The sequence below is a fragment of the Alosa sapidissima genome, chromosome 8 (genome assembly GCF_018492685.1).
Source record: "Alosa sapidissima isolate fAloSap1 chromosome 8, fAloSap1.pri, whole genome shotgun sequence".
In the NCBI taxonomy this organism is placed as follows: Eukaryota; Metazoa; Chordata; class Actinopteri; order Clupeiformes; family Clupeidae; genus Alosa; species Alosa sapidissima.
The window spans coordinates 18,703,593-18,730,686 of NC_055964.1; the positions used below are offsets into that span (position 1 = coordinate 18,703,593).

The following is a 27,094-nucleotide window of genomic DNA, read 5'->3' on the forward strand; positions in this document are numbered from 1 at the left end:
TAATATCAATGTGCAATGAGTCTTCCAACAGAAATCAATGGGATTTTACAAAATGGCAAATAAAACACGCCAGAAACTGTATTTTTACTACGCTACTTGTTTTGGAAAAAATATTGAACGGATGTCAAAGGCGATTCAAAACGAGTCAGAAAAGTCGGGACCAATCGTCAAAATGTTGGTGTCCACCACTCTAGTTCATCCAAAACAAACCAGAAAAGGGACTCAAAGTGCTAAATACCGGAATTTTCCTTTAATAATTTTACAATCACTGTCACATTGTCTAGACTCTCTCTCTCTCTCTTTCTTCCTGCCTCACTGGCCCTCTCGGAGTTCCTCCCTCTGATGATCTCAAGTGCTGCTGATGCACAAACTCTCCAGATATCACTATCTTTGTATTCTGTATGATATGTGTGGTATCAGTACTTTGTATTTAGGGTGGTACATTTTGTGCAACTAAGTGCCTTGGAATAAGTGCTGTCCAGATGGGAACTCTTTAGCTATACAAGATTTCCTTACAAATGTATTACTTTTTTGTGTGTTATACAATGATCCTAAATTGTACAAAGTATGTTCTCTTCATCAGATGGTCTTCTCCATTGTTATATCTATAATGTCAAGCCTTCTGAGTTTGATACATGTATACTATATATACAGGGTGGATCTTTTAATAAAGTTTACATTTTTTGAGAACATGCACCTGTGTATTGATGTGTTTTATTGCTTCACAGGACTGCCTTTGCATCTTTTCCTCTCCATGATAATCATCCTGGACATTATCATCCTGGAAAAGGACTTCCTCATCACTAAAAATTTCCTTTTGATTGATGGAATGACAAAAGTGTCCAAAATGTCAATGTACACTTGTGCATTTAGAGGTAATGACTGCCATTTCCCCTGGTCCTGACATGCAACACCATATCATCAATGACTGTGGAAAATTGCTTGTTTTCGTCAGGCAGTTATATTATTTCATTTAAATTTGTTTATAGTGGGCTAAAGAGAAGCATGGACTGAATCATAAATCTGCATTGGGCAAGGAGATTATGCTGAAAATGTTGTTTAGTGCAGTCCAAATGACACATTTTGGACACTTTTGTCATTTCACCAATTCAAAGGAGTTTTGGTGATGAGGTAATAATTTTCCAGGATAATAATTTATCCTTTCATAGAGTAAAGAAGGTTAAAAGTTTTGGTTACACTTTACTTGACAGTATCGACATAAGGGTGACATGACACTGTCATGAATGTGTCATAAACAAGTCATAAACGTTTATGACATAACACTTCTGTTATTAAGTGACATTCGGTTTTTGTCATAACAAGTTACTGTAGGGTTAGGATTAGGGTTAGGTTTAGGGTTAGGATTAGGGTTAGAGGTTAGGATTAGGGTTAGGGTTCATAACAGTGTCATGTGTTCATGACAGTGTCATGTCACTCTTATGTCGATACTGTCAAGTAAAGTGTTACCAAAGTTTTATTCAGGAAAGACATATCAAGTCAATGAGATGGCAAGCAAACAGTCTGAATCTCAATCTCATTGAAAATATATGGTGGAAACTGAAGAAAATAGTACATGACAAGGCATCATCCTGTAAAGCTGATCTGTGAAGTCAAAACCCGATTGATGAAGAATACTGTTCTACATGAGTGAAGTCTATGCCTATTGCCTAAATAAATACACTTCCAAGGAATTACCAGTGCATGTAAAACCATTGCTAGAATGTTGCTAGGGTAATTGAAGTGGTAACTAAGGTGTTGCTGGGGTGCCTAGTATGAATATTAATATCAAAATATCAAAATAGTTTGAAGAGTAATTGAAATTGGAATAGAGAGAGAGAGAGCAAAAGTGAGAAAAAGTGAAGAAAGAGAAGTAGTGAGAGAAAGTGAGAGAGAGAAAAGTGAGAGATCCAGTAGAATGGATCGAGACACAGAAAAAGGTCCTTTAAAAGGTATACTATGCAGTTTCAGGTATTTTTGGCAACTATAGAGCTCCCCTAGAGTCACATTATATTTATATTTTACTTTGCCGTTGTAAATAGCCTAGCCTACTTCTTATGGCTTGTTCCCCCTATACCCAACGAAAATGCTTCTGTTGTGGAGGAAAAGGACTAATAACAGGCAAAAACTATCTAGATAGACAGATAGATAGATAGAAAGATAGATAGATAGATAGATAGATAGATAGATACTTTATTCAAATTCAAGGTTAAGACACCACAACAACATAAACAGGATGATAAAAGAAAAAAAAAATCCATATGACTAAAATGAACAGTAAAAGACACTAAAGATACTAAAACAAGGATCCACATGAATGTACTAAGGATGTATAAGCATGAGGCGCTTGCAGTGACAGGGCAGGGACTGACCCTGTGATTTAGCATGCAGTGGTAAGGTGCTCAATACCACTTGGTGTGTCATGGTGGTAGTGCAAATAAGTCCAACAGTGCAACAGTGCAGGGTTAAAGTCTAGTGACCAGCAATAAATATGGACAATATAACAGAAAAGTATTAAATATGGACAATATAAGAGAAAAAAGCATAGTAATATTACAGTTATAGTATAAGTGGACAATATAGAGAAACATGTCAACATAGTAATATAAGAATTATAGCAGCAGTGCAAGGATAGGTTTGCAGTAACAGGGTCAGTCATTGGTCAAGTATGATGTTAGACCACAGTCCATACTGGGGGATGGAGGGAGGGGTTGTACATACTGTATGGGCTAATATAGCCAGTAAATAGTGTAGCCTAGAAAAATATTATGGTTATATGGTTGCACTATTTGCCCACATAGGTTTTCAAATATGAATGCCTCGCCATCTTTACTTCTGAGAGACTCTGGATCTGTGGGATGCCCTTTTTATACCCAGTCATGGTGCCAATTAACCCAATTAGTAGTGTATCTTCCTCCTTTTGATGTCTTTATTATTACACAATATTTCCTGCCTTTAGTTGCCCCTGAACCAATTTTTTTAGATGTATTGCTAGCATCAAAATCCAAATGAGCTTATATTTTCCATGAAATAGGTCACTTTCAGCACGTGATATGTTGTCTGTGTCTTTTTGCAGCTAAATATGGGTTTATAAGGTTTGCAGATTATTACATTCTGTTGTTATGTGCATTTAACACATTGACCCAACTTTTTTGCCATTGGAGTTATATCTTTACATATTCAAGGGTGAGTGTGTAATTGGGCTTACACATTGAACGTGGTCACACACCTGATCTTGTGTTATCTTACGGTCTGCCTGTTGACAATCTGGAGATCTGTGATGCATTTTTCTCTGACCATATGCCTGTACTGTTTGAAGCTACCGTTTGCTGTCAAGCAGCCAAACCTCGCGCTGCTGCTGCTCGTAGATGTCGGGTTATTAACCCTTCCACTGCTGCTCGCTTCACCACTGCCTTCAGTCAAAACTGTGTATTGCCTGCATCTGGGTGTGATACTGAGTCTCTGAACTCATGGTTTCTCGACACCTGTCAAACTGCCATAGACATTGCGGCATAACGGCATAACACTATGTCGGAGGCGGAGCCCTGGCTAAATGAAACAACCCGTGCTGCCAGACAGAATTGCCGAAGAGTTGAGAGAAAATGGAAAACAAATTACAAGTGTCATTTCAAATGCTGAGGGATTGCTGGCGTCATTACCAATCCGTTGTGAAAGAGGCTAAAAGAAAATATTTCTCTGATATTGTCCTGTCAAACTCTCACAAACCTCGTGTTTTGTTTAAAGTTATTAACTCTGTTTTAAATGCACCACAGACTGTTGGAATTGAGGCCTCCCCGGCTGTGTGTGAAAACTTTCTTCACTTTTTTATTGATAAAGTCACATCTGCCAGAACACTTATTTCACCACCTGCCATTGACCCTTCAGTGTCTGTCCCCTTCTCTGCTGTTTTTGACTCATTTCAGCCTGTGACCCTGCCCTTTGTGCTGGATATGTTGGTCATTTGAAGCCCTCAGGCTCTCCAGTTGATAATGTCCCTCCCCGACTTCCAGCTGCTCCTGACAGAGCCCAGAGCCAGGCTAAAATCTAGAGGGGAACGAGCTTTTGCCGTTGCAGCTCCAAAACTATGGAACAATCTGCCCCTTCACATCAGACAGGCCCCTTCACTGTCCCTTTTTAAGTCCCATCTTAAAACTCACCTCTTTTCTCTGGCTTTTAACCCCAGGTAGTGTGTTGATGGTATGTAGATGTGTTATGTGGGCAGTATATTTTATTTATTTGATTTTATTTTATTTATTGGATTTGAGTTGGTTTTTAATCTCTTTTTACTTTTATTTAAGTTTTTATCTCTTTTTTACTTTTATTTTAGTTTGTATGTCTTTTTACTTTTATTTTTTATGACCGCCGCGCAGCGAAGCAATATCATCCTTAATATGTTTAAATAAAACAAATATCCAGTAAATCATCAACTGAGCCAGATAGTTGACCTGAGGTCTGTGAAGGTGCTAGGTCAAAATAAATAATATAATAGATACAGTTTAGATTCTTTCTTGGTATATTGTGCCATCAAAGGCCTGGTTGTCAAAATTCTTTCACTTTCTAAATGCTTAGTCCACAGACAGCCCAATCAGATTTCAGCACATGGCAGTGAGTGTTTTCAGTGAGACATGAGTGGTTTGTGAAGAGGTGAGTCAACAAGAAGACAGCACATCACCAACTCACGGTAGGCTCTGTTTCTCGGCAGGAATCCCTTTATGAACTAAAAACATAAATATTGTTAAGACATTGGGGTAATATTTTTTTGCATAATGCACAACTCCTACCCAGCCAATGCTACATCTAGAAAATGAAAATGGCATTGTGTTGCTGCAACTCTGATTCCACTTCTAATGTTTCAATGTCATGTGTAATTATAATTGCAATTGACACCGCAGCTTCTAGTAGTACTCATAGACAGTATAAATAAGCACTACTAGTATACTACTATTGTATGTAGTATCTGGTTATTATCTAATTACTTATCAAAGAGATTTATATAAATTGTAGATATCTCCTCAACAGTCATTTAATCTACTGTTTGTGCTTCTGGTCAGATGTAAAACTACATTCTGGTTGGTACTTGTTCAGTGACAAGAATGTTGAATCTTTTTTATCTTATTCTAATGTTGATTGTTATTATAATGTTGATTAATATCTATTATTATCAGGTGGATAGGTGGATATGTCATTTCCAAACTGAATTTTATAGAGTCTCTTACTGGCCCTATGTTCTGTTGTATTTACAGTCATGTAATCTTTTAAAATCGTTTGCCATTTTTGTGCTCTAAAATATTTCAGGAGCAAAAACAGTAAGTTACAGCTTACAACTCCAATATTACAACAGGGCAGGTGATTTCCCAGGACTGAAGCTTCAGAATATTTTATCCAAGACCAGGTTTGAGCAGTTTATCCAGCTGGATTGCTTAAAGCTAGTTCACCATACATATGAACTTAAACAGAGCCATGCCAAGCAAGAAAATCCCATGGTGTTTGTTATCTTACTCTGCTGTATAATTTAAAAACCTGATGATATTTATGTTATAAAGAGCAACATCTATTGATGATTGATGTGGGTGTTGTCAGTATACCCACATTCATTTGTACCTCTTCAGAACAAAGCATTTAATTGGTGCATTACATTCCATCGGCATTCCACTTGTTCCACCCTGTGCCTCAGGCATGCTTGCTAGATTTACATCTTTTTTCATGCCTCATTAAAGGTTGTCATTCTGGCAGATGCCAGAAAAAATCTCCATCTAGAAATGAATTACATAAAAGTTTAGTCCCTGCTTTTAATTATTGCTGCAGCAGTAGTGGTAGACAAACTATTTTTTGCCAAGTTTTTCACTGAGTATCAATGTCAATGCATGTGTGCATGTACAATTTTGTGAATTTTCCATGTTTTATGACAGGAAATTCACAAAATTGTCATCAACTCCAAACAGTAAAGTTCCATCAAGATTTGTGTTATTACTCAAATACTCAAAACGTCTTGAGTCTCAACTCAAGTCTTTTGGATAAAATACAGAGAGAATGCAGGGGGGAAATGAAGATTCTTCCAGGGAAGCAGTGCAGAGCAAGCCAGCTGTCACAGCCAGGAGAATCTTTCTGACAGAACACAAGCCTGAGGATGGTCATAGTCCACAAAACGAAATATCAAAAGGAAAGGAAATACTCTCAAAGGGAACAAACAAACCAGAGCAAGAGGAGACACCTGAAATGTTTTCAGATAAACTTAACAAATGTAAGCTCATTGATTTCTTAACAAATGTAAGCTCACTGACTATCACATTGACTTTGTCTTACTGATATGTCTTGTCCATGTCCATGTTAAAGAAAACAAGTTGGTGTTTTTTCATGTGTGTTTGTGCTTCTCTCTGTCTTGTCTCTCTGTCTATATACATGCATGGATGATATCTGTTTCCAGGGCTTGAAAGAGAGAAAAATAAAGGTAGAGTACCTTTGACATGCCTTTGCCGTGTTTTTCATTACATACAGATATACATACAAATGCGGAAATGTTTTGTGACCAACCATTTTCCTTTCTCTTTCCTGTAGTTGACTGGATCAGGCTGGTCCTGATTGGGAAGACTGGAGTTGGAAAAAGTGCCACAGGAAACACCATCCTGGGAAAAGAGGAATTTAAGTCCTCCACTGCAATGGTATCTGTCACAGCAGAATGTCAAAAAAAGAATGCAATCATTGGCTCCCGAGCCGTGCAGGTAGTTGACACTCCAGGTCTGTTTGACACGGCTGTCTCCAATGAGAAGATCAGAGCAGAGATTGGGAAGTGCATCACCATGTCCTCACCAGGACCCCATGTGTTCCTGCTTCTGATCTCCATGGGACGCTTCACCAAAGAGGAGAGAGACACGGTGAAGATGATTCAAGACACATTTGGAGAGAACTCCAGAGCATACACAATGGTAGGCTTCACCAGAGGAGAGATTCTTGAAGATGAAGACTGTACCATTGAGAAATACATCCAGACAGGCCCAGCTGCTTTGAAGGAACTCATTGAGGACTGTGATGGCCGGTACCATGTCTTCAGAAACAAAGAAAAAGATAAGGGTCACCAGGTTAGTTCTCTCCTGGAGAAGATTGACAAGATGATTCACCAAAATGGAGAAAGATTCTATACCACAGCCATGTATGAAGGAACTGAGAAACAAATCAGACGAAGAGAGATTAAACTCCTACAAGAGAAACTGGAGAAATTGCATATTGAAAAGAAAAAACACGTAGACGTAGAGGAGAAGGTCTTTGGTGAGCTCTCCAAAATTCAAGGTCAACTGCGTGAAATAGCAGAGAAAGCTCAAGCTGAAGAGACAGCTAAAAAACTACAACCACCTGAAAAGAAATGTGTTATTACATGAGAACTAACACACATTTATCTCAAAATTATTAGAACATGAATGAAAGGTTTTTCTAGTCTACTGTGTATTACTAATCCATCTTTTTAGCATGTTTTTTTAATAGGACTAGTGATTTAGAGGGGGGAAAAACAGGGAAAGTAAATTGTTTTACATTTTTCATTTAACATTACAAATGTTGTCTAAGTAATTAGGTATATTACATGAAACTGACATATATATGTGTATTACAATGTAATAAATACAGATTTAGTTTACTTAAAAAGGTTTGTTACCCCGCTGCCTTACGTTTTTGAGTTAACTTGACATAAAATTAAATTTGATTTAACTTATCTTTCAAGTCAACTGCAAATTTTACATAGACTCTTGTTGTGTCAAAAAAGCCATGTAAGTTAACTTGATTAATTTACATGTTGTTTCAAAATAGGATCATTAGTTGAAATAAATTTGTTCAGACATGTATTTTCCTTGTTAGTTTTTATTAACTTTTAAAAACTTTTATACTTATTTTTTTCAAAGAGAGGATGCACATCATAATATCAAAGAAAAAAACAACTAAAAATACACAGGTGGATGTACAGCACATCAAATTTGGGGGGGAAACCCATTATGCTACATTAGAAAAAATAATCTGAAAACACACATAAAAACAAATCAAAACTGAGGACCAAGTCCAAGTTCTACGGAAGGTTGTTGTACTACTCTTTACCAAGCAGCCTGTTTTGGAGAAAACAGCTGCAATGTTCATGTGAAGAGGAGCTCCCTCCAATGTTCAAGAACAGCTTTTGTAGTACTTCAAATGTGAATTTTAGATGCTTCGGGTAGTCCATATTGAGACCCATCGGTCCAAAGAGTTCAAAGGCCTTTGGAATATTGGAAATGTCCATGACGATAAACTGTTCCTCCAAAACAAGACATATGTCATTGATTTTGTAGAACCACGCATTTGCTGCAGTCCTCATACACGATCAGGATCCCCACACTGGTTTCTTTTAAGACATCTTCAACTGGACCAGTTGGCTGAAAAACAAATCACCAGAAAGGTGAATATTTAACTTATTACCAGGGACATGCTTTTATTCTATTACAGTTAAGAACAGTTAAAATAATCTGCTTAGTTCAAATACAATGTTACATGCTTTATAAAATGATGAGTTTCCATCTGTAGAGCATGTCCTTGTATTTCAACCAGTGCTTCCAAATCACAATTGAAGTAATTTGCTAAACCTACCTCACAGGTCTTTAGAATGCTGGAAGTATCTTGACGAAGACAGTGGGGCATGCCAAGCAGGACTGTTGTTCGCTTATTCTGGTTGGAATCCTGAAATGCAAAAGGAAACACACAAACGCAAACACAATGTTAAACAAAAACAAAATAGAAAAAACTCTGAGCTCATTAATATTCACATCATAGAATGCAGGAGTCATATGTTCAATACTTACATGAGCATCAAGCCATCTAAGAATGTTTGTGATGGCAGGGTCCCTTTTTCTGAAAAGGACAAGAAACATGGGCAGATATTCATCAAGTTCACTGAGGAAGGTTCTCAGGAGATCAGCAGACATCAGACAGTTGAATTCCGTGAGGATGCAGTGAATGCAGAATGCAGAATATGACAACAAAAAAGAAAAGATAAAAGACATTAAATCAATATTTTTGTGTTCATTCTACAGGCAATTCTGTTAATACCTGGTGACACTATAAAATAAAAAAAGTCAATTGTGTGTACAGAAATGTCCGTTCAGATCAACTTGCCTTCTGAAGGTGATAAAACATGCAGAGCAAGGGGCAAAAGTGGCTGTGCTGTCCGTGCTTCAGAGTATGTCTTCTGATGACCCTCTGATTCCACGTTGAAAATGGGCTCAGTTTACAGGTCCACTTCATTAACACTCTTCTGTAACAGAGATAAATTACAAGCATCTGAGATTTCAATGCACAAAAATGTGTTTGTAAGAGCATCATTGAGATATCTGTTAAACATTGATACTACATGGCCTACATTATGATACACAATATTATTCAGATTTGAATAAAGACTTTCTATGAACACTGTAGAAATGCTTAGGTAACTTTTATCACCTATACTAAACATAGTGAGAATGAAGTCATACTTAATAAAGATATGCTTAATGGGTTCATAATAATAATCTACATTTATGTCCACTGTGCTAAATAGCATCGGAGATGGTTGACTGTCATCACTCACCAGAGGAGGCTTCTATAAGACTACAGGTGAAGGTTTTGCTTCACCAAAAAAAAGTAAAAAACAAAACACAAAAAAAATCTTACAATTATCACAATTTTACTCCTTTGAAACAGAAATACAGTCACTAACACGAGCTGTTTTCCTGAAATCCGTTCTGTGAGTGACAACAGCGCCATCGCACCCGCGGTGGAACAGAGAATTACAGTGAATCAGACTGCTTCACCAACTTTTCGTTTTGCTTCACTACCATAGATATCTTTCCCCATTGACTTCAATGTAAATCGAGTGAAACCCCAGGCGGCTCGTGGATTTTTTCCGTTTCAATTGATCCTTATGGCAGATAAGTCCCACCCGTGAAGCAGTGACCGATTGGGCAGAATTTCACACTTCCTGCCGTTGAATATGATTGACGCAACACTCTGGGCAATCACTGTCTCCATTAGCTTGCCATCACTTTTCATAATTTCATAACTGCTTCACTAGAAAAAAATACCACCAGCCGCCACTGTCACTCACATACATCATACATACAATACATGCAATAGTAAGTCCCTTCACCATACTTGCAGTACACTGCCCCCCCCCTCTCCCCTACATACACAGCACATTATTTCATCAGGAAGCTTCTCCAACACACATATTGCACACTGCCCTCTCCCCACATACACAGCACACTATCCCATCTCCCCTGTCATCCCCCCAACACACACACCAAGACCCCTGGCAGTTGGGTTAGCCCTTTGAGCCGTGGATCTTCCCAAGGTTTCTTCCTTGGTAAGGGAGTTTTTCCTTGCCCCTGTTGCTCTTGGGTGCTCCTTGTTGGTGCCCCACCCCCCCCCCCCCCCCCCAATCCCAATCCTCCCCCACCTTTCTTATGCAGCCCTTGCCACTTAATCTACTAAACCCCTCTTCTACTGCACCCCCCCCCCCCCCCCCCATTAATGCACAAATAGGCTGACGCCAGACATAATTTCACTGCATTTCTTACTTCCAGTAACTATATGCATGTGACAATAAACTTCCTTGTATCTTGATATAGGATGTATCAAGTAACCTGCAGTGTAAAATCCTTCAGTTATTGACTCATTTCTTGCCACACACTCTCAGTGCTGTTTTTAAAGTAAACTTTTGGCTCAAACTGTGAAAACAAACATATCACCCTTACTAATCTGAATTAAGGTTAAATTGTCATTAGTCCTTGTGAAGGAAGAACATGCTGATGGACAAGTGAAGCTTCCGTTAGTTAGCAGGCTAGTTCGTACCCATGTAAGTGAATGTATGCAAATAGATAACCACCAACCAACTTGGCTTAAACAAACAAACAAAAAACATCTCCTTAGCTATTTTTGTAAAATACACAAGGGGAAATAACCATAAGGAATAGAGAAAAGACTTGTTTTCTTCAAGTGGCTTGGTACATTACAGCATTATGATAGCTAGATTTTACTGGTATAACTAGCGAGATATGTGGTTAAGCGAAAACATCTACGAAATGCAAGTGTTTTATCCAATTATATGGAAATAGTTCTACTCATTGAATTCATTGAGTGGTTGTGTACTAAAGTCTACTCACCAAAAACACTGAATATTGACGGATTACGTCGGATGAAAGTTGAGATGATTCCTCCATGTGCTTTTCTTCCAACAGGGCAAAGTGATGTAAACAGGTCTGGCCAGAGGTGGCAGTAACGAGCATGTGTCGTGTTTTGTTAGGGCTACTTGTTCATTTAAAGGAGAATTCCGGTGTGATATTGTCCAAAAATAATTCAGTGGAAATGCATGGATTCCAGTTTCTTCCAGTAGCAGCAACTGGAATCCATGCATTTCCACTGAATTATTTTTGGAATCTGATCCCTTATCATACCTGTTCATTCTTACTCGTTGCTCGACTTATCGTGACTAAATTCAAGATGGCTGCAAACGCTAAACTTCGTGAAGATACTGTCTGTATAAATCGTCTTGTAAGTAAACTACCAGTGCTTTTTCAAAGTTCTCAATGTCTCGTTTTAAATGTCAGGGCCCTCGGAAGTCTACCAATGAAGTGTGGAGATACACTGAGCCTCGTAAATGGGTGTAAAACAGTGATTTATTTGCATGGCTAGCCCGATGCCGAAGCACCACTATTGAAAAAGCTGTTGGTAGCATCGGCTAACTAGCGCCAGATTTTGGAGTGCAGGGGACAAGCCGAGATGGGCTATGAGACATACGTTCACACTCGGTATCATGTTTCAATACACTTTAGGTCAATATCACACCGGAATTCTCCTTTAAGTGAAGACAACAAAATGCTTGTTCATTGAACTTAGAACAAAGTTGAATCAGTGAAAACTTAGTATTCCTTTTTGACTCGACAATTTTCACAGAGTTTAGTTATATTAACTAAACAAATACAGTTAAAGCAACAAAACCACAGTATTATTTTTTACAGTCTGCGACAACTTCTTTCAACTACTGAATAAAGTTATCATTTTAACAATAATCATGTTTGTCACATACATCGCCCTCATATTTTGGCTGTGATGCATACCATCATCATGAGATCACCTAGAAATGACTTTTGTTTACAGTGAAGAATGATCAAAACATTAGGCATTCAGTGCCAGAAAACAGTGGTTGTTAAACTTCTTGTCTGGTGACCCCCGAAAAATCTTTTGTCAAGTCTCGCATTCCCCTTCTTTCCAACCAGCAAAAAATAGTTTCACTTTATTTTGTTTGTGTAAAGCACATTGAATGACCTCTATGAAATGCGGTATATAAATAAACTTGACTTGACTTGACTTGACTTGACTTTGGAAAATGTTGCAAAATGAGGCAGAAAATGTCTTCTCTCAGAGCTAGGCTATGTCAGTAGGAAAGGCATTAATGTCAATTGCAGCCTTTGGCAATTATTATTATGACCGCCGCTAGCGAAGCTAGCGAAGCGGTCATATAGGGATTGTCAAAGTTTTTTTTTTTTTTTTTTTCCGTCATCTACTTCCTGAATTTTTGGTCAACGATACCTGGGGCACATGAACCACCGGGGCACATGAATTTTGGTGGGTATGTAGCCCCACTAGACTTTTACGGAAAAATTTCGTTTCGTCCCCGGGGGCCACTCCCCCCCCCCCCATGCTGGGCCTCCTGAACCGCAAAAAAAGCAGTTTTTCCTAAATAACTACCTGAACCGTGGCACTGAGGATGAAGAATCTTTTATGGTATGTTGGTCTCAAGGGCCCACATCAACCTGGCCCATAATCACTCATTTGTGATTTGCACCCCCCCCCCCCCAGTAAAAAAATGAAAATGCAATATTATTCTGCTTTAATCGCCCCTATCTTCAGTTAAGATGTTCAGAACTGCACCAAATTTTATGTGTATGATTGACCTGGCATTCTCTGGTGGTATGCCAAGTTTCGTAGAATTTCATCCATGGGGGGGTCTAAAAAAAATTAGGTTATGTGTACATTTAGTGACTGTACACTCATTGGCCTGTAGATGGCGGTGCACACATATACACATGCACACACACACAGGCACCCACATACTATCGGTATTAGAACGGCCGATACATAATTACAAATTCAGTAGGATTAAAAGAAAGCCAAAATAAATATTCATCATCATCATCATGGCTGCATTTCCAGTATTGGCGATAAGTAGTCGTTTGTCCACTAGATCAGCGGTCCCCAACCACCGGGCCGCGGACCGGTACCGGGTGGCGGGACATTCCTAACTGGGCCGTAGCCTACGAAATGAGTTTAAAAAAAAATGCATGCAAACTAAACTAAATTTAATTCGCAATAATGTCACGTTTTTACATGGCATAGGCCTATATGCAGTTGTTTGATTGCACGCATGTTTGCATTTTGCAAGGTCTATTTTCTTACGTCTGTCTGTCCCGCCTTCAACACTTTTACATATTGCCTTCAGCGCTGCGCAGCCTCAGGTCAGCTCACTTCACTTGATCAGTTCTTGGCGAACGGTATGTCACACGAAGTTAGCTAAACTGCTAGAATGAGCAACAAAAAACAAGCATCTTTAGCAGGTCACTGGCCAGAGTGTTTGAGTTTAGAGAGCCGCCGCAGAGATTTCTTACAGAAAAAAGCTGCACATTTTAGTGATGAGGACTGGGTGTCAAAACTCGCTTACCTGTGTGACATATTCGGATTGCTTAATGACCTCAACCGGTCACTCCAGGGGAGAATGACGACTGTCTTTAAACTGGCAGATAAAGCTGCATTTAAAGCCAAGCTTGATTTGTGGGGACGACGAGTGGACCGGGGTGTATTTGATATGTTCCAAACAGTAGTGGGGGTTTTGGGAGATACTGAGGCAGGGCCCTTTCTCTCGCAGCTGGTGCGATCACCTTGTGGCGCTTTCAAATGAGTTTGAGCGTTACTTCCCATCCTCCAAAGATCCACGGCAAACCAATGAGTGGGTCCGCAACCCATTTGTCAATATCCCAAATAGTCCTAACTTGTCAGCGCAGGAGGAAGAGCAGTTGATCGAAATTGCAAATGACGGTGGTCTTAAGAGTGTCTATAAGGAAACCTCTCTGGCGGGTTTTTGGATCAATAACAAAGCAGAATATCCTGAGATAGCCGTAAAAGCGCTGAAGACGTTGCTACCATTTCCCACCACGAGGCCGGGTTTTCGGCAATGACTGCAACTAAGACCAAATTGCGCAATCGACTGGACATTTCAAACACACTGAGGGTGTCTTCCATCATTCCATAAGCAGGGCTCCCACTGATTATATTCGTAATGCACGTTTAGTTCCCATGTTTTGTTCCCATATTTTGTTAAGCATGTTCACACGTTTTCACTTTCACTTTTTCAAGTTCACGTTTTTCACATGTTTAAGAGATCGTTACCTTCACTGTTCATACATAACTGGAGCTAGTTCTTTTCAAGTAATGCATGCACAACACATATGGAACATGGAACCCCCCGCCGCCGGTCCGTGGAAAAAAAATAGGAATCAAACCGGTCCATGGTACATAAACGACTGGGGACCCCTGCACTAGATGGCGCATAGTTGCAGTGAGACGTCATTTTGTTGGAAGTTAAAAGTGGGTTGGAAAAACAATGGACGCTTCCTACAAGGACTGTACCGCAGAGAACGTCTAATAAGGATAGGACGATGTTCACATGAAATGTAATTCCCATTTCTTCTTGAAGCCGAAATAAATCTGAGGATGTTTATCGGACATGCTTGGTTTTTACTGCAGGTACGTTAATCTTATAATATCAATAAGGACCTAGGTAATGTTACCGTTAGCGTTGGTTGAGTGATGGTGATGGAGGCCAATTTGATTGATTGCATTTGTAGAAAACTATAAATGCGGTTATACCAAGCAAATTGATAGCAGCACTGTAATTGTATCTTTCGACTGTCATTTGTTGCACGTGCTACAAAAATCATTCTGTGCAATGGAAGATTTACCAACGTTACACACCGGTCTGATACAGTTTTGCCTATACATGCTTGTGACTGAGACGCCTGTTTATTTTGTTTTAAGTGCGTGCAGGGTGTGAGAGGGGAATCGATGTGCTTTGATTCCAGCTTGGTAGTTGTAGTCTGTGAAATTAAAAAGCACGTGTGTGTGAAATATCCAAACAATGACACCTTCCTTTCATTATGGCTGCTTTAGCAACACACCTTAAGCTACTGTGTAGTGGGTCCCATTTAGAAGTGGCTACTTTATTATTCGCGCTTTCCTTGACTCATGGAGCTGCGTGAATTTTATTACAACTTTTCGCCACGATATGGCAGTTTAAGTCCGCTTGATACTAAGGCGTAAGCCATTGGTTTCCAAAGGAGATTTTATTTGTGTCGCCAGCATAGCCTATTGACAATTTATGTTGTAAATATAGGCCTACCTTATAAGCCTACCTGTAGCTTAGGGAAGCTAACAGCTTTCCATTAGGATCTAGTTTGTTAGTTACAGTTTTGTCATAACTCCCTGATGCATTTTTGCATTTAGAATAGCCAGAGCGTGGATATCTCAATCGGAAAATTAAACAATATCGGGTGCCTATGGACTAGGCTGGGTGAACCCAACCTAATCTGCCCGCTATTTATTTTTTGATTTCTTAAAAGATTGAGCTTGGTCTGGTGAAAGCCAGACTAGCCATGGACCTCAGTTACACAATGCAAGGGAACATGAATCAGCCTATATTTGCACGAACAATAACGGACAACAGCTCTTCAACTTTGGCCCGTTAAAATGTGTATGAACAGTCTAGCGACGCATTTCATCAAGGCCCATTTGGACATGTCAGTTATTTGCACCACTGGTTAGATGTAAAACAGCATTTCGTTTCAGACTACTGTTACTTAATTTGTGCATTAACAATAACGTTTCAGACTACTGTTACTTAATTTGTGCATTGACAATAAAGTATTACATGAACTAAAGATGACTAAAATCTTATGTAGAAGAAGAAACATTCACAAAAAATCCATCCATCCAAAAATGACCTTTGTTTTTGATCTGACAGAGATGTTTTTGTTTATAAATAAATAAATAAATAAATAAATAAATAACATTATGCTGATACCTTTTGCTTTTCCCAAATACAATGTAGCCTACAGGTGTAAGTGACCTTTCATCAATCCAGTTGCTGAACTGAACAATGGATGAACTGTGATGAACTGCCCTACTTGTGATTGTTTAGAGATGTTAAAGGTTTTATAACAATGCTACATCTTCTTTGGCTATTCTACATTCTATTCACCTTTTCAGCACCAGTAGGCTACTCTCTGTGCAGCCGCACACACACACTCAGGCATGCCGAACAAGCATACACAAAAGTTTCAAGAGTGGGGGATGGAGTAAAATATGGAGACAAATTGAAGTGTGATTTATTTTCGCGGAACGGATGTACAGGACTGAGCGGCGGTCATATTTTGTACCGCTATGCGGTACATCTAGTTTTCCAATGGATAACTACTCATCCAATGTATAACTGGTGCTCTTGTGGCAAAAGAAGGCTGCATAGTGTTGTGACTGGTAAACTCACTCACAGCATCTTCGAGCTCATTATTGTAAAAGGTAGGTAGAGATTTGAGTTTGTGTAAACAGCATTCTGCAGAGAGGACCATTATGGAAACACTGTAAATGGTAAGCCTACTTCTAGGTCTACAGAATACCCCTTTTTAAAATATGTTTTATAACATGTTGCATCTTTAATTCAGACTGCAAATCAGGGATTTTGGATGAGAATGTACTTAAGATTTTCATTCAGTCATTAGAATATTATTGGGGTAAGTGATGTCTTTTTTAGGGCTACCCTTGTAGCCTCTTTGTAACCTCTTGTCACTCAATGGGAAACCTTCTCCCATTTGACCTTGGAGTCTCGGTCTCGCACATGTCTTTGGGAGAACTTAAGTCGAGATATAATAAGACCTTTGCCACTCACTCATAGAGCTTTGGCTCTTGAAGGACTCGGGCAAAAGTTGTTGTATGCAGAGTTTCTCCCATCTCAACTGCTGAAGCTTTTAAGTCCTTCAGAGTTGTCAAAGGTGCCCTGGTGGCCTCCCCACCAGTATTCTTCTTGAACGGTTAGTTTCACTTAGTTTGTGATGACAGCCTGCTCTAGGCAGATTTGCACATTTTCCATAATCCTACATTCCTTAATGGTGGATTTCACTAAACTCCAGGGGATGTTCAGTGACTTGAACATTTGTTTTGTATCCATCCCCCCACTTATGCTTTTCAAAAACTTTTCTTTGAGTTGTTTTGAGTGTTCTTTTGTCTTCACGGTGGAATTATAGCCAGGAAAACTTATTGACCAATGACTGGACCTTCCAGACGCAGGTGTCTTTATATTACTAACTTGGTCGGTGTAATTGATGACTGATCTAACTTCTCTGAGCATGTAGCTTTAATTGCAAAATTATGTCGGTCATTAGGAAGATCAGACCTTATCTGACACAAGATTCCACACAACTTCTTGTCAGACGAATCTGCGACCAGGTATCGGAGGCTAAATCATCAGCTGAACACATCTGCAAGAGAAGGGGGCGGTTACGTTAACTCCAGAGGCAAAAGTCCAGCCAGTTAACATGAAAGCCAGCCACCGTATAACACCTGTTGGCATAAAACACAGCGGGCCGTGTCAGGCCCAGAACTGAAAAGAGACAGAACTTCCTCAACCCAGGGGGGTCCGCCCCTTCTCACCAGGCTGCCAACCATCAGCGTGCCCAGGGTTATACATGGCTGATTGACAGCCAGTCGCTACAATACTATACATTCACTGCACTCAGGCGATCTCCATTTCACTAATTGTGAGACTATTAGCACTACCTATTGGCTGGACCGCTGTTGATTTAGGTCAGTCACTGCAATCTCTTATTTTGCATTTTATATTTTTAGTTCATTAACATTACTTTGTAGAAATCTGCATTCACTTTGACATTAAAGAGGGAATTCTTCTAAATTATTGTAGAAAAGGCCAAATTAAATTGAACAAGATTCCATTTATAAAATAAGTAAAAGGGGAAATATCCAATGGGGTGAATACTTTTTATAGGCACTGTATAAAGGCAGATTTGTGTGCGTGCATTTGTTTGCATGAATCTTTGTGTGCAAGTTAATATTTGTGAGTTTGTAAGGGCGGGGTGGGGGAACATGGATATGGGGAAATGGCCATGTGTGAAAGACGGGATCCTAAAAGACGGGATCAACATTTACAGCATGATCTAAACTGTCTTCATCGACTCCATACTACTTTTATCAGGTAGATCTTATTTAAAGGGCGGGCAAGCTCCCTGCTCTGATTGGCTACTCCCCAACCTTACCTTACCTGTCTTTCTCCTGAGAGTTCTAATGACAAAACAGAAACAAAACTCAACTCACTCTGCTGCTGCTTCTCAGAGTGTGCTTGTTGTTGGTGAGAGATTGAAAATGGCAGAGGCGATTTCTCAGGACGAAGAGTCTTTCATTTGTCCAGTCTGTCTGGATCTCCTGAAGGATCCAGTAGCTATTCCCTGTGGACATAATTACTGTATGAGGTGCATTCATGACTGCTGGGATCGGGAGGATCAGAAAAGAGTCTACAGCTGCCCCCTGTGCAAACACACCTTCACTCCCAGACCTGTTCTCTACAAAAATCCTCTGATTGCTGAAATGGTGGAGAAATTTAGGAAGACCAGAATTCAAGCTAATCCTCCTTTTCACTGTTATGCTGGACCTGGAGATGTGGAGTGTGATGTATGCACTGGGAGAAAACTCAAAGCTGTAAAGTCCTGCCTGGAGTGTGTGCATTCGTACTGTGAAACTCACTATAAAGCTCACAATGAACTTAATCCTGGAAGAAACCACAAAGTGGTTGATGCCACAGGTCAGCTACAGGAGAGGATCTGTGCCCAACATGGGAAGCCTTTGGAGATATTTTGTCGTACGGATCAAAGCTGTGTCTGTTTTCTCTGTCTGCTGAATGAACACAAAGGCCATGACACTGTGTCCACCTCTGCAGGGAGAAAGGAGAAACAGGTAGGGACAGTTTACACTGGATATTTTTTGTGTCGCGGTTTAACAATAGTACATTGTAAACACCAATCCAGTGTTGGGTTGAATGATGTCAGAATGTAAGTGATGTGTGTGTGTGTGTGTGGGGGGGGTCCTCTACTGTTGTGAACTTGTAAAACCAGATGGTTAACTTAACCTGTTGAGTGAATTATTTTCCTGGTTCCTTGTAGAATTCTACACAAACTTAAGGCTGCCGCCACCCTTGTTGTTTTGTGTTGCTGAAAACACAAATTGACACAATACATAAATCTGTTAATCAAACAGATAATCTATCATTAACAATATACAAAACAATATATAGGTGGTGGGATATTCACACAGATGTAATACTTACAAAAAATAAAACAGTTTGTGAGGAGCCCATATGGATGATTGACAAAATATCTTTTGTGTTTTTCTCACTAACACAATGTAATGAAATAGCCCTCTTACAAATGGTCTGTTCAACAACATGAGCAGAGTGAAACAGTATGTTAATTCAGGAATATTTGCATTGTGATTTGGATCTAATGGTTTTCTTCAATATACCTGTAGACGCAGTTGGGGCAGATCCAGAGGAGCTTCCAGCAGAGGGTACAGAAGAGAGAGATGGAGCTGCAGGAACTGAGGAAGGCTGAGGGGACTGTCAGGGTGAGTTGGCCTACTGACAGACACACAGAACACAGCTGGCTGATGGAGGTTTGAGATATGTGCTGTGACGTTTATCACAATGATGCACTACAACTAGGTCATGGCTGTCAAGACATCACGCCAGCCAGGAAATATTGTATATCTGACATAACATTAAAATATAATACAGATACATATTTCCATATCCTTCCATTTCGGACACAGCCAGAATGTCAGTCTCGCAGGATTTGTCACATGATCTAAAAGAGATCATAATGAGCGAGACTGTGCCTCTCTTTCCCTCCTCTTTGTGTGTTTCCAACAGAGATCTGCACAAACAGCAGTGGAGGACAGTGAGAGGATCTTCACTGAGATGATCCGCTCCATTGAGAGAAGACGCACTGAGGTGAAAGAGCTGATCAGAGCTCAGGAGAAGGCTGAGGTGAGTCGGGCTAAAGGACTCCTGAAGCAACTGGAGCAGGAGATTGCTGAGATGAAGAGGAGACATGCTGAGCTGGAGAAGCTTTCACACACAAACGACCACATCCATTTCCTCAAGGTATAATGTCATTAATTAATTTAAAAAAATACTTTACAGATTTACAATTTACAGATCATCTACTGAGTTGCTATTCCTGAAATCTCAATAAAGCTACTATCATACCCGAGGGAGCATTCGATCATTCTGCAATTTAATGATTGTCTGTTTCATGACAGATCTTTTGTGTGTATCTCTCTGTAGAATGTTGTGTCAGCCACCAGTGCTCCTTGCAGTACAGTAACAACCAGCAAGACATTCAGCCAATCAAGTTTCTCATTTGAGGCTGTGAAGGAATCTGTCTCTGCAGTGAAGGCGCAGCTGGAAGAGAAACTAGATGACATCATCATGCAAGGAGTAGTCAAGATATCTGCAGCAGGTTGGACAAAACGCCACAGTCATGAGCTATTTACAGTATTTTGGTCTGACTGATCAAGTCCACATCATCTAATCAAACACACACACACACACTTTAAACATTTAAATATGCTGAAATGATATGGGCACTAGGCCATAAGTAGGCCAGTCTCATCTACACATCCTTGGTCTTCTTTGTCTGGTTCCCAGATACTGATCCAGAACTCCCAGTCAGAAGAACAAACCGCAGTAAGTTATCACTGAGCGATTCTGACAGCCTTTAAGGTTTTACATCAGAGATGCTCTGTATAAATAATATAATTGGTGATTATTTGTACCGGTTATTATTCCTGAGCCAGTGACTAGAGAGATCTTACGGTGACATATATACATGCCGCCACCACACACACACGCACACACACGCACAGTTGTTACAGTTAGTTATACAGTTAGTTATAACAGCAATCGCTAATATTCGTATCTCCTTATCTTTTCCTCTCTACTCACTACTTCTTACACACTCCCCTCTCGTCTTCTCTCCTCTGCTCTCCCCTCATCTGTTCATATGATGTGCCAGTGGAAATGGGAGGTCGCAGCATGTTTGGCAAGACCCAATCTGTGGTGGGCCAGCAGACCGAGTTGCGGCTGCAACGCAGCTGCTCACTGCCCAACACCGCCAGCAGGGTCATGACCAAAGCCGTCCCCATGCATTGCACTGTGGACAGACAGATGCTATCCACTGACGTCCTGGAATCCCCAGTGGAGTATTGGGGTCGGGTGGAGGGCACCCACCTAGGGCCGAAGCTATTAGAGGTGGTGCTGCAGAGTGGGCCATGTGGGTTCGGCTTTTGCATCGTCGACAGCCCGCTGGGCCAGAGGGTCAGTAAGCTCTTGGACGAGCAGAGCTGTTGTGGCCTGCTCAAGGACGACATCATCAAGGAGATCAACAACTGCGACGTGCAGATGCTCAGCCACACGCAGGTGGTGGGCCTGCTCAAGAAGGTGCCCATAGGGGCCACCATCACACTCTTGGTGATCCGAGGAGGTGAGCTAATGAGATAGATAAATGCCTGAAGATCTGCAAGTTTTGTTTGCCATCCACCTGAATGAAGTGCTTGGTGAAAAGTTTCTGGGTGTCTGGAAGACTTACTGCTGTGTTGAAGCCATCTTTTTTGACTTTGCGCTTTGACATTTGATTTGATTAAGAATAAGATATGGGGAAATCCTAGCCAGTTCTATCCAAATCTTATAAACATGTGTGTGTGTGAGTGTGTGTGTGTGTGTGAGTGTGTGTGTATTTGTGTGTTCATGTGTGTACACCAACCTCCTTGGTGTGGTTAATATAAATGAGCTAATTTAGTTGTCACAAAATAGTGTCAGAATTTTCTTTTCTCTGAACATCTGTTTAACTGGCAAGACATTCCAGCATATGTTTGCATCAGATTTAAGCCCAAGTACAGCACATTCTCAGCAGTTATATATATTAACTTGTGTTGAGTGACTTCTTCCTCTTCTCCAGCCTCGGCTGTGAACACTGTGAATCTGGATGTGTTCATCACACTGCATGATGAGTCAGGCTTTGGCCTAAAAATCTGTGGAGGAGAGAGACCCGGGCAGGCCGTGAGTATTTCTGATGTGAACCTTCTGAGCAGGCAGCCCACCTTTTTAAATATGGCCCATATCACTATATAGCTCTAATAGTCTTTGTTGGAAAATGCTGCCAGCATAAGCTCTGTTTAAGATTGACTACCATTCAACTGTAACCTGGAGACCAGATGATTCTGAGAGCACATTTTGAATTCAAATCTTTGAATTCAATCTCAGAAACTAATCACAACCACATATCCAGCATGGAGCGAGCTTTACACAATGACAGACAGAAGAGGGTGGTTGGCACCGCACACAGCCAATGGCTGCACTGATGGCATCTATTTTGCTTTCTTGCTATACTCCTGGAGGTATTTAAAGGGACACCAGGCAACGTTTTCGTGTTAATTACTCATCTTCGTAAGTCGGTATATGGTTAAATGACTCGTTACAGGGCGAATGAGGACTCTCTCGCCTGCCCCTACTGCCTGTAGGAAGAATATCCCGCTTGCAAGTTCAGTGTATCCTACCCGCCGACCGAAGCAGGCAGGCTAATGAAACGCTAGATTGTTGCAAACGTGTGTATAATGGCAGAGCCGGCGAAGAAGCAGCGAAAATCCTTGACAGAAGACGCAAAGAAAAGGAAAAGAGCTTCAGACCGAGCGAGGGGGGGTTTCTTAGAGAAAAAGGCTTGCCTGGTGTCCCTTTAAGAGTTTCATTTCACTGCTGGTTATGCTTGGAAATCAAAAGAGAACTGACTGTGTCCAGACCAGTTCTCAATTGAGAGTTGGATTGGTGTCAGCCATGTTAATTCATTTGCAAAAATAATTTGCATATTTGAGAGCAATTTTCTGTCACATATTTTTTAACAACAACAAACAATGCATGGGTACATTAGAGGGAGAGCAAAACAGTCCTGTAATATAAGTGTGTATGTATGTATATAATATATACTTGAGCGTGTGTTTTTGTTCAGGTGTACATTGCGATGATCATGCCGTTGGGAGCAGCAGAGCGGGATGGCCGGCTTCAGGTGGGGGACGAGCTCATCTGCATCGATGGCACATCCATTACTGGCTACTCACACAAGGAGGTGGTAGACCTCATGACCAATGCTGTCCACCTTGGTCACGTCAAGCTTACTTTACGCCGGTGAGCTGGGGAGGTGATTGTCTGTGTGTGTCTGTGTATGTATGTGTGTGTGTGTGTGTATGTAATAGGACTTAAGAAGCCACATAACTTAAAATCTTGTTTATCTCTTAAATGCAGCCAAGCTATAGTGACAGAGCAGGAGGGTTAGAAGTCTCTACCGATTTAGAAATGAGCATGCTGTGATCTTGTTATACAATTCATACGTTATTATGTTTACTAATCGTTGTAATGCAGTGTTTTATGTCTCAGTAAAATCTAGGCTTTCTTTCTGAACCAGTGAGCAGATAGGAGTTCTCACAGTGTAAGTTGCTCATAGACACACACTCCTCAGACAAACATATTCTCACTCTCACTGTCTCTCCCTCTCTCTCTCACACACACACACACACACACACACACACACACACACACACACACACACACACACACACACACACCTTACAAAAGTAAACGTTCTAAGCTTGTCCTATCTTCTCCTTTATTAGACTCGCTTCACACTGGATCCAAACACAGCGGTGTAAACCTGAGAACAGGAGGGAGGAAGGTAGAGCCAAAGTCAAGTCGTATACAGATAATATCCTGATCAGTGACAGTGATGCAGTAACGTGTTACTCTATTCTGACCACTTTTTTCGGTAACAAGTAATCCAGTGCGCTGCTATTTCTAAACGAGTAATCAGATTAAAGTTACCTATCAAAGTCACTGTGCGTTACTATTTTTGTCATCAAGAACCACAACTTACAACTTACCACAACTTTTGCTAACAGCTGTTTGGGGGCTGAATAGTGCCCATTTATGTTAGCAGCAAGTTACTTTTATCTATTGGTTTTATGATTGGCTAGTGTACATCATTTACTCTGATCAAAATGATACCACCATTAACGCTACCATTTACTCAGCAGCACTCTGATTGATCAGTTTAAAAGCTGAGGCTTTATTATCTTCTCACATGCTTGTATCAGTTTTACCATGTTTACGATTACGGTAGCGTGTTTGTCTTCAATAAAAGTTTCTGCTTTAACAAATGACACTTTCATGTCCTGAATAATATAGCACACCGTTTAATACCTTTCTCCTTCTTCCTCTTGAGATCCTGCTTTAAAGCATTAAAGCTATAGTCAGGGATTGTGCAGGAAGTCAGGTTTGTTTGTGTTTATGTTTATATTTAAATTTATTAGCAGACTCTTTTGTGCAAAAAAACATACATTATATTTCAACCATAGACCAAACGAACACGCCAGAGAGGTAGCTTGTCCTTACCTTCAGTATTCCCAGAGAAATTCCACACAAGGTTTCGTTTTTTATTAGGGGGACAGGCTGCCCCTACTTTGTTTGTTTCCAGTTTTCAGAGCCTGGGCTGTCTTTTTTTTTACTTTTTACAGTGTACTTATGGAATGGGCAGCTAGCAGTCGTGAGATGATTGCTGAATGTGACACAAAAATGTATGGGCTTGAAATTGCATAAAATCCCTGACTCTACCTTTAAGTATTTGATTGCAATTGTGTGATGTGGTGCAGTTTGTAGTATTTATGTTTATGTACAGTGCAGTTTTCTTGGACAAAATTAATATAGTCTGTGTATTCATGTATATGTGACCCTGCAAGGCGAAATCAGTCGCTTTGGTAAAAATTACAAAATTAAGTTATTGTGCTTAGACGAGCGGGCATAAACTAAGCTTTCCAACTATATGTATATCGAGGGTATTGCAAAAAGTATCACTAAGATAACCGCATCCAAAGTTGGCATGGTTCTCCTGTCACGATACACCAGAAGAGGAGAAAATCACCTTTTTAAGTAAATTGTCACGTGCGATGTGTGAGGGCACAGCTATTATTAGCCTTACGGTAGCGTGACTTTTCGCGGATGACTTTTTGCGAAAAGACTCATTGCACAACCGTGCAATGAGCTTTTTCTGCCCCCTAGTTAATACCTGGGACGGTCATTAGGTGTCACTATAGAATATAATTAATGTATTTCGAGGGAAGTAAGGGGAGAGGTTCTGTGTACACAGATTGTGTATACTTTTAAAATGCGCTACGTCAATGGAAAACTTCTGGTCCCTAAAATGACGCCAGGATATTTCTAAAAGTTCGTGCTTTTGACCGTTCGTGCCCTGAAAGGCAAGTCTTACACATTCATATTCGGTTACATCTGCCAAGAACGATAGAGAGCTGACACATTGAGTAACGTGTAATGAGTAGCCTAATGAGTAAATCAGCTCTACCGTACCCTACCGTAAAACCTTATAGCGGCGTAGACAAAAGGGAATGACTGCTAATGTGTTGAATCTTCACCTAAATAAAGTCAGGATTTAACAGTCAAAACGTATGTTTTTCCGTGAAATTTGTTTCTTACGTTTTTACGTAAAATTCAACATTTTAACCCGTACGTTTGTTTATCGTGGATTTTCTCGAAATAGCACCGTGCGTGCGCAAAGCGACTTGTTTTGCAGGGTCACATATGAGCAAGTCACACTGCTCATGCATTACCTTTCCTTTTTGCACACATAGACTAAACTTCAGTAGTTACTGTTAAAATCAGACAACTCTATGTAAGCCAGTTGATTCAACTGATAATAACTGAGTCACAGATACCAATGATCAGGGTTGGGTAGTAACGGATTACATGTAATCTGGATTACGTAATGTTATTACAAAAATCAAGCAACTATAATCAGCCCGGATACAATAAAAAAAATGTGTAATCAGATTACAGTTACATTGTTGGGGATTACCTAATTACATTTTATCATGCAAACAAGGCAACTTTTTTTTTTTGAACTTTATTGCCCATACTGAACATTACAAGCAATTTTAGCATTACAATACAAACATAGACCCACACACACACACATTAAACACACTCTCAGGGTTAAAAACAACCAAAAAAAAAAAGGAGGAAAGAGAAAAAAAAAAAAAAAAAAGGGGGGGGGAGTCACCTTGTGTTTGAGCTTCATTCAACACATATACTGATTACATAGAGGCAGGATAGATAAACCATTGCATTCACACGGTATGTTTAGATTATTCTAAATCAAGGCCCAGAATAACAGGGGTCCATCTTCTTACAAACAAAGGTATTTTCAGCTGTAAAATAGCAGTCATATTTTCCATTGTATGGACCTGTTGGATTTTTTGTATCCACTGAGCTATTGTAGGAGGGCTAGGCTTCATCCAATTAATAGTGATCATTTTTCTTGCAATCATTAACAAGATGTGAAACATGTAGCTTTGGTCCTTAGAAAGCAGGTTTTCAGGTGTTTTCTCCAGTATGAAAAGTAAAGGGTCCAGAGGAATATCCATCCTAAATATTTTGTCCAACTCCTTTTTAATGTCTTTCCAGTATGTCTGTATCACGGAGCAGTCCCAGAATATGTGGGTATGGTCCCCAACCATGCCACAGTTTCTCCAGCAAGTGTTTGGGGCATTGTTTTTGAACATTGATACCTTAAGAGGGGTCCTAAAGAATCTCATTTTCACCTTCCAGTCAAATTCTTTCCACATTTGACTTCCAATCCCTTTATGACTTGCCAGACATATATCTTCCCATGTATCATCATCTATAATTGTATTAAACTCCATTTCCCATTCACTTTTTATATGGAAAGTATTATCTGATGTGTCTTTCATAAGACTCCTATAGATATGTGATACTTGATGCTTTGTTGATACCATTTGTTGAGATATATGTATAAAGTACCATTCAACCCCAGTTGGATCTCTTTTTAGACTATCCCAATCTGTGTGCTTTGTGATATAATGT

The 27,094-nt window shown here is 40.0% G+C and overlaps 2 protein-coding genes and 3 long non-coding RNA genes across 7 annotated transcripts; 3 read left to right on the forward strand and 2 right to left on the reverse strand.

The window, feature by feature from the left end:
- The first annotated feature begins 4,591 nt into the window (after positions 1-4,591).
- LOC121715296 (GTPase IMAP family member 7-like) lies at positions 4,592-7,466 on the forward strand. 3 transcript variants are annotated; one of them, XM_042100873.1, is made up of 5 exons: positions 4,602-4,678; positions 5,293-5,303; positions 6,023-6,238; positions 6,422-6,445; positions 6,553-7,466. In XM_042100873.1, the coding sequence occupies exons 3-5, from the start codon at positions 6,028-6,030 to the stop codon at positions 7,368-7,370; spliced, it is 1,053 nt and encodes a 350-aa protein (XP_041956807.1). In that variant the 5' UTR covers positions 4,602-4,678; positions 5,293-5,303; positions 6,023-6,027; the 3' UTR covers positions 7,371-7,466. The 3 variants fall into 3 exon arrangements, with proteins under 3 accessions (XP_041956806.1, XP_041956807.1, XP_041956808.1); XM_042100872.1 differs by lacking the exon at positions 5,293-5,303 and having other exon boundaries at positions 4,592-4,678; XM_042100874.1 differs by lacking the exon at positions 5,293-5,303 and having other exon boundaries at positions 4,643-4,695.
- Positions 7,467-8,298: 832 nt separating this feature from the next.
- LOC121715301 lies at positions 8,299-8,865 on the reverse strand. Its single transcript, XR_006033575.1, has 3 exons — positions 8,811-8,865; positions 8,599-8,688; positions 8,299-8,387 (listed from the first exon to the last, which is right to left on the reverse strand). It is a non-coding gene; the product is annotated as an uncharacterized LOC121715301 (long non-coding RNA).
- A 258-nt stretch (positions 8,866-9,123) lies between these two features.
- LOC121715300 lies at positions 9,124-11,299 on the reverse strand. The gene is made up of 2 exons (XR_006033574.1): positions 11,148-11,299; positions 9,124-9,262 (listed from the first exon to the last, which is right to left on the reverse strand). It is a non-coding gene; the product is annotated as an uncharacterized LOC121715300 (long non-coding RNA).
- Positions 11,300-18,383: 7,084 nt separating this feature from the next.
- Positions 18,384-23,336, forward strand: LOC121715695 (E3 ubiquitin-protein ligase TRIM47-like). The gene is made up of 8 exons (XM_042101585.1): positions 18,384-19,053; positions 19,624-19,719; positions 20,024-20,257; positions 20,441-20,615; positions 20,804-20,842; positions 21,171-21,638; positions 22,113-22,213; positions 23,157-23,336. Exons 1-8 carry the CDS (start codon positions 18,388-18,390, stop codon positions 23,334-23,336), a joined length of 1,959 nt encoding a protein of 652 aa, XP_041957519.1. The 5' UTR covers positions 18,384-18,387.
- Positions 23,240-24,419, forward strand: LOC121715302. Its single transcript, XR_006033576.1, has 3 exons — positions 23,240-23,332; positions 23,582-23,633; positions 23,818-24,419. It is a non-coding gene; the product is annotated as an uncharacterized LOC121715302 (long non-coding RNA).
- Positions 24,420-27,094: the final 2,675 nt, after the last annotated feature.